This window comes from Salmo trutta, chromosome 24 (genome assembly GCF_901001165.1).
Source record: "Salmo trutta chromosome 24, fSalTru1.1, whole genome shotgun sequence".
Taxonomy (NCBI): domain Eukaryota; kingdom Metazoa; phylum Chordata; class Actinopteri; order Salmoniformes; family Salmonidae; genus Salmo; species Salmo trutta.
The window spans coordinates 46,824,833-46,841,690 of NC_042980.1; the positions used below are offsets into that span (position 1 = coordinate 46,824,833).

The following is a 16,858-nucleotide window of genomic DNA, read 5'->3' on the forward strand; positions in this document are numbered from 1 at the left end:
GAAGAGTAGCTGCTGCTTTCTCAACAGCTAATGGGGATCCAATTAAATTACCAAAAGACTATGGACCACCTCTACTCCAAGGACCCACTGACGAAACGGTTCTAGTACTTTATGGAGCAGACTGGGACAAGTCAACTGGGACAAATACGTTGCAGCTCAACTGGGAAGTTGAAACAGTTTCTGGCCTAAAGCACATTGAATCGACAATTATATGATGTGTTTATTTGGCTGTAGTGTCAACTTACTGTATGTGTTTCTAAATGCAAGTTTATGTTTGCAATAAATGTAAGTAGTAAATGAGGTAATTTGTTAGACTTAAATTAAAAAGATGCTTTTGGAATGAATTATCTGAGACCACTTAGAATTTCCAAGTCTATCACATACCTCTCTCTCAACCTTAAGCTTTCACTTTCAGTATGAATAATCTGCTAGACCACCAAACACCTTCTTGCTGTGTGTATGTGGGTAGTATGGAAGGGGGTAGATTATGTAAAGGTGGTATATATAGAGAGGAGAAACCTGCAGTCTCTCAAATCATCTAGATCTCTGCCAGTCCACCACCATGTACCTGTACCTCCTCATCCTCCTCCTCCAACTCCTTTCCTCTACTGGTGAGTTGATCTATTCTATACATTATATATCTACGAAGAACCAGCTGGTAAAGAAGGTACAGTTGATTATTCTCTATAAATAATCCCTTGGTAGCAGACAGTAAAGAAGGTATAGCAGATTATTCTCTATAAATAATCACTAGGTAATAGACAGTAAAGAAGGTACAGCTGATTATTCTCTATAAATAATCACTTGGTAGCAGACAGTAAAGGAGGTAGCTAATTGTTAACCAAATTGAACACAAATGATGTTGTTTTTTTGCTCCTTGTATGTCCCAGAAGACATAGTTAACATGATATCCTCTTTCCCCCTCCTTCCAAGGAGCCTCTGAGAGTGGTATTGTGGGTGGTAAGATAGCTAAGCCCCACTCTAGGCCCTATATGGTCTCTCTGCAACACAGAGGACATCATGTTTGTGGAGGAATGCTCATCCGGGAGGACTTTGTCCTGACTTCAGCACACTGCTTGAAAGAGTGAGTCAATAATGAATACAAATGCATCATGTTACATGTTTCTTGAGGGGCATGTTTGAGTAATAACTCAATGTTGATTATCTTGTTGTTTAATGTGACTCGTTTTGATTATATATATATATTTTTTTGTGCTTATCCTTTAACGGTGGTCCTTGGAGCTCACAACCTAGCCAAAGAAGAGAAGAAGAGTCGGCAAGAGATTCAGGTGGTACATTCCCATCGCCACCCCTTGCACAGACAATATAGGCAGCTCACGTATGACATCATGCTACTCCAGGTAAACTTCAAAACATCTTTCTTTTATACATTTCTTTACGGTATTTACTTACAGTAGATTAGCTTTAAATTGAGTGTTTATGATATGGATTTGTTTTACCTTCAAAACTAACATGTAGGGATCATTTGAAGGTTTCAATATTTTTGATGTAACCCTTTCGTCATGATTTCTGTCTGATTTAGTTGTCTCATCGAATAATACTTATGTAGAGAAAAGACACCCACAACTAAAATATCTGAAGTGGTTCACACAATTTAAATCCCATGTGTTATTTTTCTTGTCTTTCAACAGTTAAAGACTAAAGCAAAACTCAACAGGTTTGTAAAAGTCACTGGACTCCCAAAGAAGGATGGATCAATCCCAGCAAACATCAAGTGCTCCGTAGCTGGTTGGGGCAAGACTAACTCAAACAACAGCCGTGTCTTGGGCATTTTGATGGAAGTGGCGGTGACGTTGGAGGATAACTCTAAATGCAAGAGCGTGTGGCAGAAATACTTTGACAAAAAACAAATGATATGCACTTGTACTACCAGAGGGAAAGGATTTTGTCAGGTAACTAAATTGAATTTGGATCAAATGATTATAGTAATACTAGAACCAACATGCTGTAGAGCACAACCAGTACAGATTTTAGTTGATCAGATAAGCAGTGGTTATTTATCTGTAACATTACTGTACTGGAAAACTAAAATAGCATTTGAAGTGTTCACTTATTCTCCTTTGACAATCACACTTCTGTATGGCTGTTCTCTAATTCCTGTTGTTCTGTGTTCCAGGGAGATTCAGGGGGACCTCTTATTTGTAACAACAAAGCACAGGGTATCGTTGCTTTTAATTCGGCTGAGAGATGTGATGATTCCAGATATCCTCATGTGTACATGAAAATCCCTTTCTTTATGCCCTGGATTAAAGAGGTGTTGCATGGATATGGTGCCAACATGTCTTTAAACAAGCAGGAATAAAGGACCAGGAAGTACATTGATGCTAGTGTACTAACATAATGGTATCTATTCCTGCATAAATACACTGCTCATCATGCCCTGGATAGAGGACAAGTTTCTTATTTTTATCATTTTATTTCCATTTAAAACACATTTGTAACTGATTTTAACTGATTATAACAGATTTTCTTATTTAGATACTCTTTTTATTTATATTTTTTGCAATTAGTAATTTGAAAATAAATTAAAAGGTAAAGCTAAACCTTTACTCTGTCATTGTTGCTATTTTTGGATATTCATTCGACCAACAAACTACCTGTTGATAAGCAACTGCTTGCTAAGTTTAGGGTTATGTTTAGAATAAGGGTTATGGTTTAAAGTTTAGCGTAAGGGACTAAGGGTCACCCCGCTCCTTCGCTCTCTCCACTGGCTTCCAGTTGAAGCTCGCATCCGCTACAAGACCATGGTGCTTGCCTACGGAGCTGTGAGGGGAACGGCACCTCCGTACCTTCAGGCTCTGATCAGGCCCTACACCCAAACAAGGGCACTGCGTTCATCCACCTCTGGCCTGCTCGCCTCCCTACCTCTGAGGAAGCACAGTTCCCGCTCAGCCCAGTCAAAACTGTTCGCTGCTCTGGCACCCCAATGGTGGAACAAGCTCCCTCACGACGCCAGGACAGCGGAGTCAATCACCACCTTCCGGAGACACCTGAAACCCCACCTCTTTAAGGAATACCTGGGATAGGATAAAGTAATCCTTCTAACCCTCCCCTTAAAAGATTTAGATTTAGATGCACTATTGTAAAGTGGTTGTTCCACTGGATATCATAAGGTGAATGCACCAATTTGTAAGTCGCTCTGGATAAGAGCGTCTGCTAAATTACTTAAATGTAAATGTAATGGTTAGGATAAAGGGTTAGGGCTTGGGTTAGGATTATGTTTAGAATAAGGACTATGGTTTAAAGTTTAGCGTAAGGGACTAAGGGTTAGGATAAAGGGTTAGGGTTAGTAGATAGTTAGTTGGAATGTTACTGACCAACCCAATTTTGATATTTAAAGAATGCGAGCCCCACACCATGTTAAAAAAAAAAAAATGATGTAATCAATTTACTTTTTTTGACAATGACAATTGCTATGACAATCTATTACAAATAAGTCTGACAGTATTTTTGACAGCATTTCAATCTGAAGACAGTATGGTTTGATGTGACTGAAATGCATCTGAAAAGGTATTGGGAAGTTCAGAAGATCATCGGGCGATAATGTTGTACGATCTTCTGTGTAGTGATGGGGTCAAATTGGGGTCATGATAGGGGCTGCACCAAACGTTTGATGTATTATAATAATTGATTATGCTTATGTTGTATTAATAGAAGAGGAAGGGTTATAAGACCCCTCCCCCACTATATTTATATGGTCCTAGACTACAGATTAACAATATATATATATATATATGCATTATAAGGTTTAAAATTGTTTCACAGTTATTTTCTAGTCTCTGCCTCTTATAAAGAAAAGGTCTGTGAGTTATTGCATGGGGTCTGTGAGAAAGCACTTCAAAGATAAACACAGAACCCTGCAGGGGTGTAAAAGAGATAAGAGACTAGTCAGACATACCTCTATAAATCAACTTGGGGGAGTGGACATTTAATGCTGAGCCCTTAGAAAACACTGGAACTATTGTATCTCTCTTGCAAGTTTGTATAGCTGTGTATGCATGGGCTTGGTCTGATGAGTAGAAGGTAATGACTTATGCAATAACATCACTAGGGCTGGACTTCGGGCTTAACAAAATAACTTGGGACTTTTCCTATTTTGCAAAACTCAGGGGAGACATCAGTTGTATGTGTGATGTTTGATCTTTGACTTCTGTCTACAGCTGTATTTTGATTAAAATTGTTATGATTTATAAGTGCACATTTTGAGTGTTCCTTATTTGTTAAGTAAAAAACGGAGCACAGAAAAATGGAACCAACATTTGGTGAGCTTGCCAGGAGGGAGTGAGCGCAACGCTACTAGACGGAACCTGAATCCCCCCTTCTCTGATCACCAAATTGTAAGGTAAGCAGACACCTGTTATATCAAAGTCTGTAATTTATAAGAAGTGGGTGTTCAGTGTTTCGCTGGTATGTAAAAGCGCCGCCTCCCTCTTGTAATTGTAATAACAAAGGAACCTAAAATGTGCATGTATAACTCAATGAATGTGTGGTAATTGTTGTATGTTAATGTGTGTTATATGTTATATATATTAAGAACAGTAGCTCACCTTCTAGCGTTTTGGGGGTGCTGGGGTAACTTCCAGAAGGGTACTCAAGAGTAGTTAGGGAGCAGAAGCTGTATCTAGCATGAAAGTTCTGAAAACAGGCCATAACCTATGGGGCACCTGGAAGATACAAATAATATGTTGTCTGTCCTTATGTGTTTGGTGTGAGTGAAATGCGCAGTAGGTGAGGAGATAAACAAATGGAGAATTGATTATTTGGTCTGAGGACTGAGGGACCGTTATAAGTGGATTTTCGATAAAGAGGAGGATGAGGAACAGTATATAGATAAGGAGGAGGACAAGGAACAGTATATAGATAAGGAGGAGAATGAGGAACATTATATAGATAAGGAGGAGGATGAGGAACAGTATATAGATAAGGAGGAGGAGGAGGAACAGTATATAGATAAGGAGGAGGATGAGGAACAGTATATAGATAAGGAGGAGGATGAGGAACAGTATATAGATAAGGAGGAGTAGGAGGAGGAACAGTATATAGATAAGGAGGAGAATGAGGAACAGTATATAGATAAGGAGGAGGAGGAGGAGGAACAGTATATAGATAAGGAGGAGTAGGAGGAGGAACAGTATATAGATAAGGAGGAGGATGAGGAACAGTATATAGATAAGGAGGAGTAGGAGGAGGAACAGTATATAGATAAGGAGGAGAATGAGGAACAGTATATAGATAAGGAGGAGGAGGAACAGTATATAGATAAGGAGGAGGATGAGGAACAGTATATAGATAAGGAGGAGGATGAGGAACAGTATATAGATAAGGAGGAGTAGGAGGAGGAACAGTATATAGATAAGGAGGAGAATGAGGAACAGTATATAGATAAGGAGGAGGATGAGGAACAGTATATAGATAAGGAGGAGTAGGAGGAGGAACAGTATATAGATAAGGAGGAGTAGGAGGAGGAACAGTATCTAGATAAGGAGGAGGATGAGGAACAGTATATAGATAAGGAGGAGAATGAGGAACAGTATATAGATAAGGAGGAGAATGAGGAACAGTATATAGTTAAGGAGGAGGAGGACGAGGAACAGTATATAGATAAGGAGGAGGAGGAGGAGGAACAGTATATAGATAAGGAGGAGGAGGAGGAACAGTATATAGATAAGGAGGAGGAGGACGAGGAACAGTATATAGATAAGGAGGAGGAGGAGGAACAGTATATAGATAAGGAGGAGGAGGAACAGTATATAGATAAGGAGGAGGAGGAACAGTATATAGATAAGGAGGAGGAGGAACAGTATATAGATAAGGAGGAGGAGGAGGAACAGTATATAGATAAGGAGGAGGAGGAGGAACAGTATATAGATAAGGAGGAGGAGGACGAGGAACAGTATATAGATAAGGAGGAGGAGGAACAGTATATAGATAAGGAGGAGGAGGAGGAACAGTATATAGATAAGGAGGAGGAGGAACAGTATATAGATAAGGAGGAGGAGGAGGAACAGTATATAGATAAGGAGGAGGAGGAGGAACAGTATATAGATAAGGAGGAGGAGGACGAGGAACAGTATATAGATAAGGAGGAGGAGGAGGAAAAACAGTATCTAGATAAAAGCATTACATTGGAATAGTATAAGAAAGGGATTTTTGGAAGTGAGGGCGGCAGGAAGGAGTTCTGTCATTGTATAAGAAAAGGCGGACTTGATAAAGACCTATAAGACATATATTACCCTACACCCTGAGGAACTAGTAATACCCTCAACATTACCCTACACCCTGAGGAACTAGTAATACCCTCAACATATTACCCTACACCCTGAGGAATAATACCCTCAACATATTACCCTACACCCTGAGGAACTAGTAATACCCTCAACATTACCCTACACCCTGAGGAACTAGTAATACCCTCCACATTACCCTACACCCTGAGGAACTAGTAATACCCTCAACATTACCCTACACCCTGAGGAACTAGTAATACCCTCAACATTACCCTACACCCTGAGGAACTAGTAATACCCTCAACATTACCCTACACCCTGAGGAATAATACCCTCAACATATTACCCTACACCCTGAGGAACTAGTAATACCCTCAACATTACCCTACACCCTGAGGAACTAGTAATACCCTCAACATTACCCTACACCCTGAGGAACTAGTAATACCCTCAACATTACCCTACACCCTGAGGAACTAGTAATACCCTCAACATTACCCTACACCCTGAGGAATAATACCCTCAACATATTACCCTACACCCTGAGGAACTAGTAATACCCTCAACATTACCCTACACCCTGAGGAACTAGTAATACCCTCAACATATTACCCTACACCCTGAGGAACTAGTAATACCCTCAACATATTACCCTACACCCTGAGGAACTAGTAATACCCTCAACATTACCCTACACCCTGAGGAACTAGTAATACCCTCAACATATTACCCTACACCCTGAGGAATAATACCCTCAACATATTACCCTACACCCTGAGGAACTAGTAATACCCTCAACATTACCCTACACCCTGAGGAACTAGTAATACCCTCAACATTACCCTACACCCTGAGGAACTAGTAATACCCTCAACATTACCCTACACCCTGAGGAATAATACCCTCAACATATTACCCTACACCCTGAGGAACTAGTAATACCCTCAACATTACCCTACACCCTGAGGAACTAGTAATACCCTCAACATATTACCCTACACCCTGAGGAACTAGTAATACCCTCAACATATTACCCTACACCCTGAGGAACTAGTAATACCCTCAACATATTACCCTACACCCTGAGGAACTAGTAATACCCTCAACATTACCCTACACCCTGAGGAACTAGTAATACCCTCAACATATTACCCTACACCCTGAGGAATAATACCCTCAACATATTACCCTACACCCTGAGGAACTAGTAATACCCTCAACATTACCCTACACCCTGAGGAACTAGTAATACCCTCAACATTACCCTACACCCTGAGGAACTAGTAATACCCTCAACATTACCCTACACCCTGAGGAACTAGTAATACCCTCAACATATTACCCTACACCCTGAGGAACTAGTAATACCCTCAACATATTACCCTACACCCTGAGGAACTAGTAATACCCTCAACATATTACCCTACACCCTGAGGAATAATACCCTCAACATATTACCCTACACCCTGAGGAACTAGTAATACCCTCAACATATTACCCTACACCCTGAGGAACTAGTAATACCCTCAACATATTACCCTACACCCTGAGGAATAATACCCTCAACATATTACCCTACACCCTGAGGAACTAGTAATACCCTCAACATTACCCTACACCCTGAGGAACTAGTAATACCCTCAACATATTACCCTACACCCTGAGGAATAATACCCTCAACATATTACCCTACACCCTGAGGAACTAGTAATACCCTCAACATTACCCTACACCCTGAGGAACTAGTAATACCCTCAACATATTACCCTACACCCTGAAGAATAATACCCTCAACATATTACCCTACACCCTGAGGAACTAGTAATACCCTCAACATTACCCTACACCCTGAGGAACTAGTAATACCCTCAACATATTACCCTACACCCTGAGGAATAATACCCTCAACATATTACCCTACACCCTGAGGAACTAGTAATACCCTCAACATATTATGTATTGGTTGAAATATGACCTAAAATTACTTGTAGAAGGATAGTTAAGGAGCCTTTTAACTGGAATTAGTGGAGAGGAGGTTTTGATTTATGGACATATGAGAAGACAGTGGAGGAAATAGTGTGACGCCCTGACCTTAGAGTTCCTTTTTATGTCTCTATTTTGGTTTGGTCAGGGCGTGAGTTGGGGTGGGCATTCTATGTTCTCTATCTATGTTTTGTATTTCTGTGTTTTGGCCTGGTATGGCTCTCAATCAGGGACAGCTGTACATCGTTGTCGCTGATTGGGAGCCATACTTAGGTAGCCCTTTTTCCACCTGTCTGGTGTGGGAAGTTGTTTTTGCATTGCTGTGAGTAGCCTGCGAAACTGTTTGTTCGTTGTGTTGCTTCTTGTTTTTGTTTTTTTCTGGTTCACTGTTTATATTAAAGTACGATGAACCCAACCCACGCTGCGCCTTGGTCTCATTCCAACAACAAATTCCAACAACAAATAGACATATAACTGATACAACATCCACTATTGATATTATTGCTATTGATATTATTGCAAGTTAGATAATAGGTAGTAAAGGCTAACATAGGGCACCTACACTATTATCATTACACGGCTGACTGTCAAATAAAACCAAACCGATGCTCACCATGTCCGCAAAGGCCTGTAAAGGGTGTTTTATTAGGTAATGGCACAATTGTGGAATAAAAAGTTAGGAGTAGGACAGAAGTTAATTGAATAGAAGGTTGAACATATGTGTTAGTGACACTTTCCTACCATAGTACAGTACAGGAAATGTACAACCCTTATTAGTATACCAGTAAAATTAATACAAGGAAGTTGAGTTCTGTAGAGATTTTCATAGAGAATTATTTTGTGACGCTATCACCAGGGGACACTGGTGAATAAAATATTACTGTTACTCCACCCCTTTTTAAGTTATGATATTAGGAATTGAAGTCTAGCATGCGGTTGTCTCTGTGAGGCCCGTGTGTGAAATATATTTGAGTTTTAGTAGAACCATTTACTATAACCTGGAGTAAGTGAGAGTAGAATTAGGATTACAGTATCACCCACCGTTGTGTTTAACACACACTGAAAGGAGATAGAGGATCATTTATATAAGCCTATTCATACATATTACACCCCCTTTAGGATAACCCTATAGAAATTAGGTTGGATTTAGTCAAGGAGATAATTCAGACAAGAAAAATGGACAAAAAGAAGGGTAAGAAGAAAAGTACTCTTGTATCAGAAACGGCGATGGGAATGATGACGCTGGAAGGACAGATCTTCATGAACAAGGCTACCGTGACCAAATTAAAGCTGGAGAGAACAATAGAGAGAAAGGCCCTCCCTGTAGCTCATTTGGTAGAGCGTGGTGTTTGCAACGCCAGGGTTGTGGGTTTGGTTCCCACGGGGGGGCCAGTACAGGGAAAAAAAAATGTATGAAATGTATGCATTCACTACTGTAAGTTGCTCTGGATAAGATCGTCTGCTAAATGACTAAAATGTAAAGGGAAGAAAGAAGGAGAGAAGGAGAGAAGAAAGAAGACAGGAAAATGATGAGTTGTATACGTTATGAAAAGAGAAGAGGAAGTCGATAGAAGATCTGCAGGTGCTAATTGCTGATAAGATTAAAGAGACAATGGACACAGATGATGTGGACTAAAGTAAAAAGCTAAAAAATGAGGTTGGTAAAGACAATACCAGAGGGAGATAGAAGAGTGTGAAGAGGAGGACACTGCACTGAAGAAGGCCCAGCTTGCACAGATCGAGATAGGAAGTGGTGGTTTTACTCACAATATGATGGCTTCTTAAGTTGTTTCTACAGGCTCACCACAACCACAGCCTGCAGCTCCCCCACAGTCACATAAGTCACACCTGTGAACCTGGTGCCTGCAGGGTATGTGCTTTTCACCACTCAACATTATGGTGACCCACAAACATGGACTGGAAGAAGAGGTGGGCCCGCCAGAGCCCTTCGTGACTAGAACAACACTCAATGCTGGACCTGTGGGCAGTTGGGGCATGTGAGTTTGCAGTGTGAGGGAAATGGGAGAGGAAGAGGCTACAACAGAGGAAGAGGAAACTCAGTCACAGTACCACACGCCCGGAGCTGAATATGCTCCCCTGAGCCACCTATGCCATATGGACAAGGAGGACAAGTTAATGACAGAGGACAGCCGTGGCCAATGGGAAATCAGAACAGCAGCAGTTCTTATTTCCCTCAGAATCAACAATGAAGGCGCCCGACTCCCCTGCTCCAGTGTCCCCAGTATGAATTCAATGATGGAAGAGAAGAGCCAATGGTTACTCTTAATGTGTCACATCCTGACCAGTATAAGGGGTTATTTGTTATTGTAGTTTGGTCAGGGTGTGGCAGGGGTGTATTTGTTTTGTGTTGTCGGGGTTTTTGGGTATTGTTCTATGTTTTGTATTTCTATGGTTTTTCTATGTTGTGTATTTCTTTGTTGGCCTGGTATGGCTCTCAATCAGGAACAGCTGTACATCGTTGTTGCTGATTGGCAGTCATACTTAGGTAGCCCTTTTTTCACCTGTCTTTTGTGGGAAGTTGTTTTTGCATAGCTGTGTGTAGCCTGCATTACTGTGCGTTCGTTTTTTGGTTTTGTTTTGTAAGTGTTCAATAAACGTTAAAATGAGCACTCAATCCGCTGCGCCTTGGTCTACTCCCTTCGTCGGCCGTTACATAGTGTTAATGGACGTGACCTACCATTTCTAATAGACACTAGAGCTCACTGTTCCTGTTTAGGCAAACCTGGACAAGTTGTTCAGGCTTCTCTGAGCAAATCATCAGTAACAATAACAGGGACATCGGGGACAGCCCAGGAATGTGTACTGAACAAAGACTTGTTTGATGAACCTCTGCTTGACTCTGACATGGTGCTGTTCGTTGATGGTTCTGCTTATATAGATCAAAGCACAGGGAAGAAACATGTAGGATCAGCTGTAGTAGATGTGGGAGGTGATATTGAGGTAATACGGCCCCTACCAAACCATTTATCAGAGCAACAGACAGATTTATTAGCTCTGAACACCGCTTGTGAATTAGGGGAAGGGAAGGTCCTAACTGGCTACTTAGACTCAGCATATGCTAGTGGGGTTTGGAGAGCAGGAGAGTTTACTAATACCACTGGCACACCTATTATAAACAGAGCTTATGTTGAACAGGTGATTGAAGCTATGTGAAAAACCTAACGCATTGGCTATTGTTAAGGTTGAGGCACACACGGGTTGGTGTGATTATGCTAGAATTGGTAACAACATAGCTGATGAGGCTGGCCAAATTCGCTGTTTCCCGTTGTCACACACATGCATTTTATTTTTAGTCGTTTTTTGTCATCTGAAACTACTGATCTTGAGAAACAGTAGCAGGCTGATATTCTCAGTCACCAGGTGTGGAGGGAGAGAGGGTGTGCTCTATGTCCTAGGTCTGGCTTATGGCTACATCTTTTGTATGTTGTATTGTATGGAGTGAGCCATTCGTCAAAGGGGGGATATGGGAAAGGAGGAGGAGGAGATTTCGGGCTCAATGTTTTTTTACCAAAATTTGAATCAGCACGTAAAACAGTTAATTTATCGTTGCTTGACATATTTGTTATTTAACATATACAAGGGAACTCCACTGCAACCAGGGAAGTTCCCCTCAAAAAGCATCTTTTGTCCACCTTGCTATGGATTTCATAGACATGATAGAACGAAAAGAAAGAAAGAGATACTGCCTGGTGATAATTGACAGGTTTACCAGGTGGGTGGAACCATCCCACTACCAACTGGTATGCGCGAACAGTTGCAAAATTACTAGTCAGGGAAATCATACCCAGGTTCGGAGTGCCTGAGTTTTTGTCTGCAGACAATGGAACCCATCTCATAGGAGATGTGGTTGCCCAGGTGGCCAAAATGATGGGTGTTGACCAGAAGTTTGTGTCCATCTATCCCCCGTGGAGTAACGGGATTACAGAGAGGGCTAATTAAATGATCAAAAGGGGATTGCAAAAGCCTGCCATTCCACAAAATTGAGCTGGGTGGAATGCTTGCCCTCGTCCTCATGAAAATGCGCAGCAGCCTTAACAAAGGTATTGGGTGTACACCTTATGAGATGTTAACAAGATGACCAATGAACACCCCAGGGGTGAGACCTATGACTGACCAACAGATAGACATAACTGAGACACAGTGTGACCATCTTGAGTACATGAAGGAACTAACTTCTGTTGTAAGTTTTCTCCACTCTCACACTAGGAAAGCAGCAGAACCAATCCCAGGTGAGGATCCAGATGCTCTGTCCATCTGCGTAGGAGACTGGGTGAAACTACGAGTCCATAAAAGAAAATGGAACCAGCCAAGATGGAGGGGACCCTTCCAGGTGACCATGACAACAAAAGAGGCTGAGATCCACCGATGAGGAAGGAACAGAGGAGAAACTGGGAAGACCACAGCCAGAGGGGAAACGGGGAAGACCACAGCCAGAGGGGAAACGGGGAAGACCACAGCCAGAGGAGAAACGGGGAAGACCACAGCCAGAGGAGAAACGGGGAAGACCACAGCCAGAGGAGAAACAGGGGAGACCACAGCCAGAGGAGAAACGGGGGAGACCACAGTCAGAGGAGAAACGGGGAAGACCACAGCCAGAGGAGAAACGGGGGAGACCACAGCCAGAGGAGAAACGGGGAAGACCACAGCCAGAGGAGAAACGGGGAAGACCACAGCCAGAGGAGAAACAGGGGAGACCACAGCCAGAGGAGAAACGGGGGAGACCACAGCCAGAGGAGAAACGGGGAAGACCACAGCCAGAGGAGAAACGGGGAAGACCACAGCCAGAGGGGAAACGGGGAAGACCACAGCCAGAGGGGAAACGGGGAAGACCACAGCCAGAGGGGAAACGGGGAAGACCACAGCCAGAGGAGAAACGGGGAAGACCACAGCCAGAGGAGAAACAGGGGAGACCACAGCCAGAGGAGAAACGGGGGAGACCACAGCCAGAGGAGAAACGGGGGAGACCACAGCCAGAGGGGAAACGGGGAAGACCACAGCCAGAGGGGAAACGGGGAAGACCACAGCCAGAGGGGAAACGGGGAAGACCACAGCCAGAGGGCCGAGACCAAAGGCCAGAAGAACCAACAGAGGGTTCAGCCACAGGACCTGAACAGTCATCAGATGTCGAGGACACCATCATACACACATTCTATGGTTGTGAAACAAGAAAATCGCAACCATGGAAACACACATGCAGGGTATTTATTGTTCTCCAAATCCTACTCGTTCCCTTTGTGGACGGGGATGTGGAGAATAATAAATGTGTGGAAGCAGTGACATACATAGGATTACAGGGGAAGGGGAACACATCTGGCACACGGGCAATGATTTTCCAGAAATCCACCTCCACAGCCTTTCTGTGGGGAACCCAGGTAGTACCAGGTCATCTATAAGACTATGCTAGGTAAAGCTCCGCCTTACCTCAGCTCACTGGTCACGATAACAACACCCACCCGTAGCACGCACTCCAGCAGGTATATCTCACTGGTCATCCCCAAAGCCAGCACCTCTTTTGGCCGCCTTTCCTTCCAGTTCTCTGCTGCCAATGACTGGAACAAATTGCAAAAATCGCTGAAGCTGGAGACTTACATTTCCCTCACTAACTTTAAACATCAGCTATCTGAGCAGCTAACTGATCGCTGCAGCTGTACATAGCCCATCTGTAAATAGCCCACCCAATCTACCTACCTCATCCCCATATTGTTTTTATTTTATTTTCTGCTCTTTTGCACACCAGTATCACTACTTGCACATCATCATCTGCTCATCTATCACTCCAGTGTTAATTTGCTAAATTGTAATTACTTCGCTACTATGGCCTATTTATTGCCTTACCTCCTTACGCCATTTGCACACACTGTATATAGACTTTATTTTTTTCTATTGTGTTATTGACTGTACGCTTGTTTATTCCATGTGTAACTCTGTGTTGTTGTTTGTGTCGCACTGCTTTGCTTTATCTTGGCCAGGTCGCAGTTGTAAATGAGAACTTGTTCTCAACTGGCCTACCTGGTTAAATAAAGGTGAAATTCAAAAAAATGTAAAGTACCAATTGGCAAAGGAACAACACCAAGGTTTGACAAAGAAACAGAAATTATACTATTCTGATGTTGGTCACTGGGGGGAAGGAAGCAGCATGGGAAGGTGGATTATCCAATAATACAATAGGTAATAGTTCAGATGCATCTAAAGAATTTAAGGAGGGTGGGCCATTGAGACTAAATGGCCAAGGTGGAATAAGGTTCCTAGCGTACAACCAGGTAAAATTTCCAGCTGATTACATACATAGGACCTCCAAAAGTACAATGGAGAGAGTATCTGACTGGTAATGTAAAGCCCCTAAATGATAAAGGAGATGATGTGTTGACAGGATTAAAACCCACAATAACTTCCCCAGCTTGTATCTGCGACTCAGGGAATGTGGATGTAGGAAACACCACTAATTGCCTGTTTTACACAGGCCTAAAAACGGATACCAGTAGTTGTGATATACTGGATGGGCAACAATTGATAACTATGGTAAATATGTCAAACATAGGCAAAGGCATGGGAACACCTCCGGATCATCTCTGGAGCTGTGGGGGAAAGGGCTACATTTCTCTCCTCATGGGATGGAAAGGGTGTTGTTATCTGGGGGAAACTGAACTGACAGCAGCTACATTACCTGCTTCTGAGCTACCGAACAGTTCTTTGCAAAATAGTTTTAGATCATATGGCAGAGATAAAAGAGCAGTGGCTCAAAATAATGAGGCTTATGGACATGTGCTGTCTCAGGTAGAGATGCCAGCCCTAGTAATCTTTACAGGTGCAGGAGTTGTAGTAAAGGGTAAGGGGATTAACAATTTGACATACTCCATGCAGGCCCTTACTAATTTGATAAAACAGGGTTTTACTCAGTTGTCACTCGATGTGCAGAATTTGATGGCACTAGCAACCAGAAACAAAATGGCACTCGATTACATATTGGCTGAAGAGGGTGGTGCTTGCAGGGCCCTTGGAATAGACGATGAGGATTACTGTGTCATGTTGCTTCCTGACTCCTCTGACAACACGACACCGTTTATTAATGACCTGGCTAAATTAGGAGGTACTCTGGCAAAAGCTGTCAACACCATCTTTGACCAAATTGGACACTGGTTTAAAGGTGTATTTGGATACGTGATGGGTAAGGTAATGATGTTCCTGTCTGCCATGATTGTTCCACTTCTGGTAGGACTACTGTGCTTTGCTGTTGCTTTATGTATAATAAAGCGCTTGGCTAAAAAGACTGTTGAACATTTGGTGATAATGAGACACATGTATGTTGGGGTGGTCACAAGAAGGGAGCAAACTTACCTAATGTGATAGAGGGAAGAAGGAAAATATGGGAGATACTAGAGCTTGTCGTGTATATATGGGTCAACTGGAGAGAAGAGTATAGTGATAGGAGAAACTATACTAAAGGGGATTTTAGTGTTGTAGACGTACAGCAACGGGTGACAGGTGTAAACCTTTCCAGGATAGAGGAAGGCATGGGAGCACCTTTTGGATGGATGTGGGTATGCAGTGACAAGGGGTACCTCACTTTACCTCCTGGATGGGGGGGGGGGTGTTGTTATTTGGGGAGAACAGAAATGTACATTTTAAGAATTCCAGTCACCTATCTTCCCAATAAAACAGGCAAAACCAACTCTGGGGAACTGAAGCGTGCCAAACGACTCATCCCAGCCAATCAGGAAGCCTATGGTTATGTCCTACACCCGGGTGAGATTTTTTGGTATGTCAGTCATACCCTCCTGGGGTGTGGCTGTCTTAGGAAAGTGGGTAAACAATTTAACCTACTCTTTACAGGCCCATATGAATTTAACGATCCGATGATTTAGCCAACTCTCATTAGATGTCCAAAATCTGAAAGCTGTCGTCAGCTGCCATGAGTTGGCTTTAGATGATCTTTTGGCAAAAGAAGGAGGACACTGTAATGTACAAGGTTTTATTGATCCTGATAATTGTGTTATGCTCCTCCCTGACTCCTCTGAGAATATGACTGCGATAATTGATAAGATTGCTGATCTTTGTAAAACTCTCTCAAAATCTGCAAAATCTGTTTTTGACAAAATTGGTGACTGGTTTAATGCTAAATTTGGAATTGTAATGGGGAAAGTTTGTTGACTTTATTTTCATTGTTTACTCCTATACTTGTAGGAGGTTTGGTGATTTTGGTTACTGTTTATATTTCAGTAATGGGTTCATAATATTTTGTAGCTTAAACCATTCAAAAGATAGACTCGTTTGTAGGAAGAAAACAGACACTTCTCTGTTTACTGGAGGTTACTGACATAACCCCGGTTTTATGAACCAAGCGCAAATTTTCTCTTGCAACCCCAGTTTCAAAGTCTTTATGCCAGCAGCATACCACCCTTTATCCCACTGCTGGATTACCTCTGAAGTTAAGCCGGGTTGGTCCTGGTCGTCCCTGGATGGGAGACCAGATGATGCTGGAAGTGGTGTTGGAGAGCCTGTAGGAGGCACTGTTTCCTCTGGTCTAAAATAAATATCCCAATGCCACAGGGCAGTGATTGGGGACATTGCCCTGTGTAGGGTGCTGTCTTTCAGATGGGATGTTAAAC

The 16,858-nt window shown here is 42.4% G+C and overlaps 1 protein-coding gene across 2 annotated transcripts; it reads left to right on the plus strand.

Annotated features, from left to right (window-relative positions):
• Positions 1-388: 388 nt before the first annotated feature.
• Positions 389-2,567, plus strand: LOC115161424 (granzyme B-like). Of its 2 annotated transcripts, none has more exons than XM_029712399.1 (5): positions 389-611; positions 934-1,084; positions 1,214-1,361; positions 1,653-1,913; positions 2,138-2,567. In XM_029712399.1, the coding sequence occupies exons 1-5, from the start codon at positions 563-565 to the stop codon at positions 2,321-2,323; spliced, it is 795 nt and encodes a 264-aa protein (XP_029568259.1). In that variant the 5' UTR covers positions 389-562; the 3' UTR covers positions 2,324-2,567. The 2 variants fall into 2 exon arrangements, with proteins under 2 accessions (XP_029568259.1, XP_029568260.1); XM_029712400.1 differs by having other exon boundaries at positions 937-1,084.
• Positions 2,568-16,858: the final 14,291 nt, after the last annotated feature.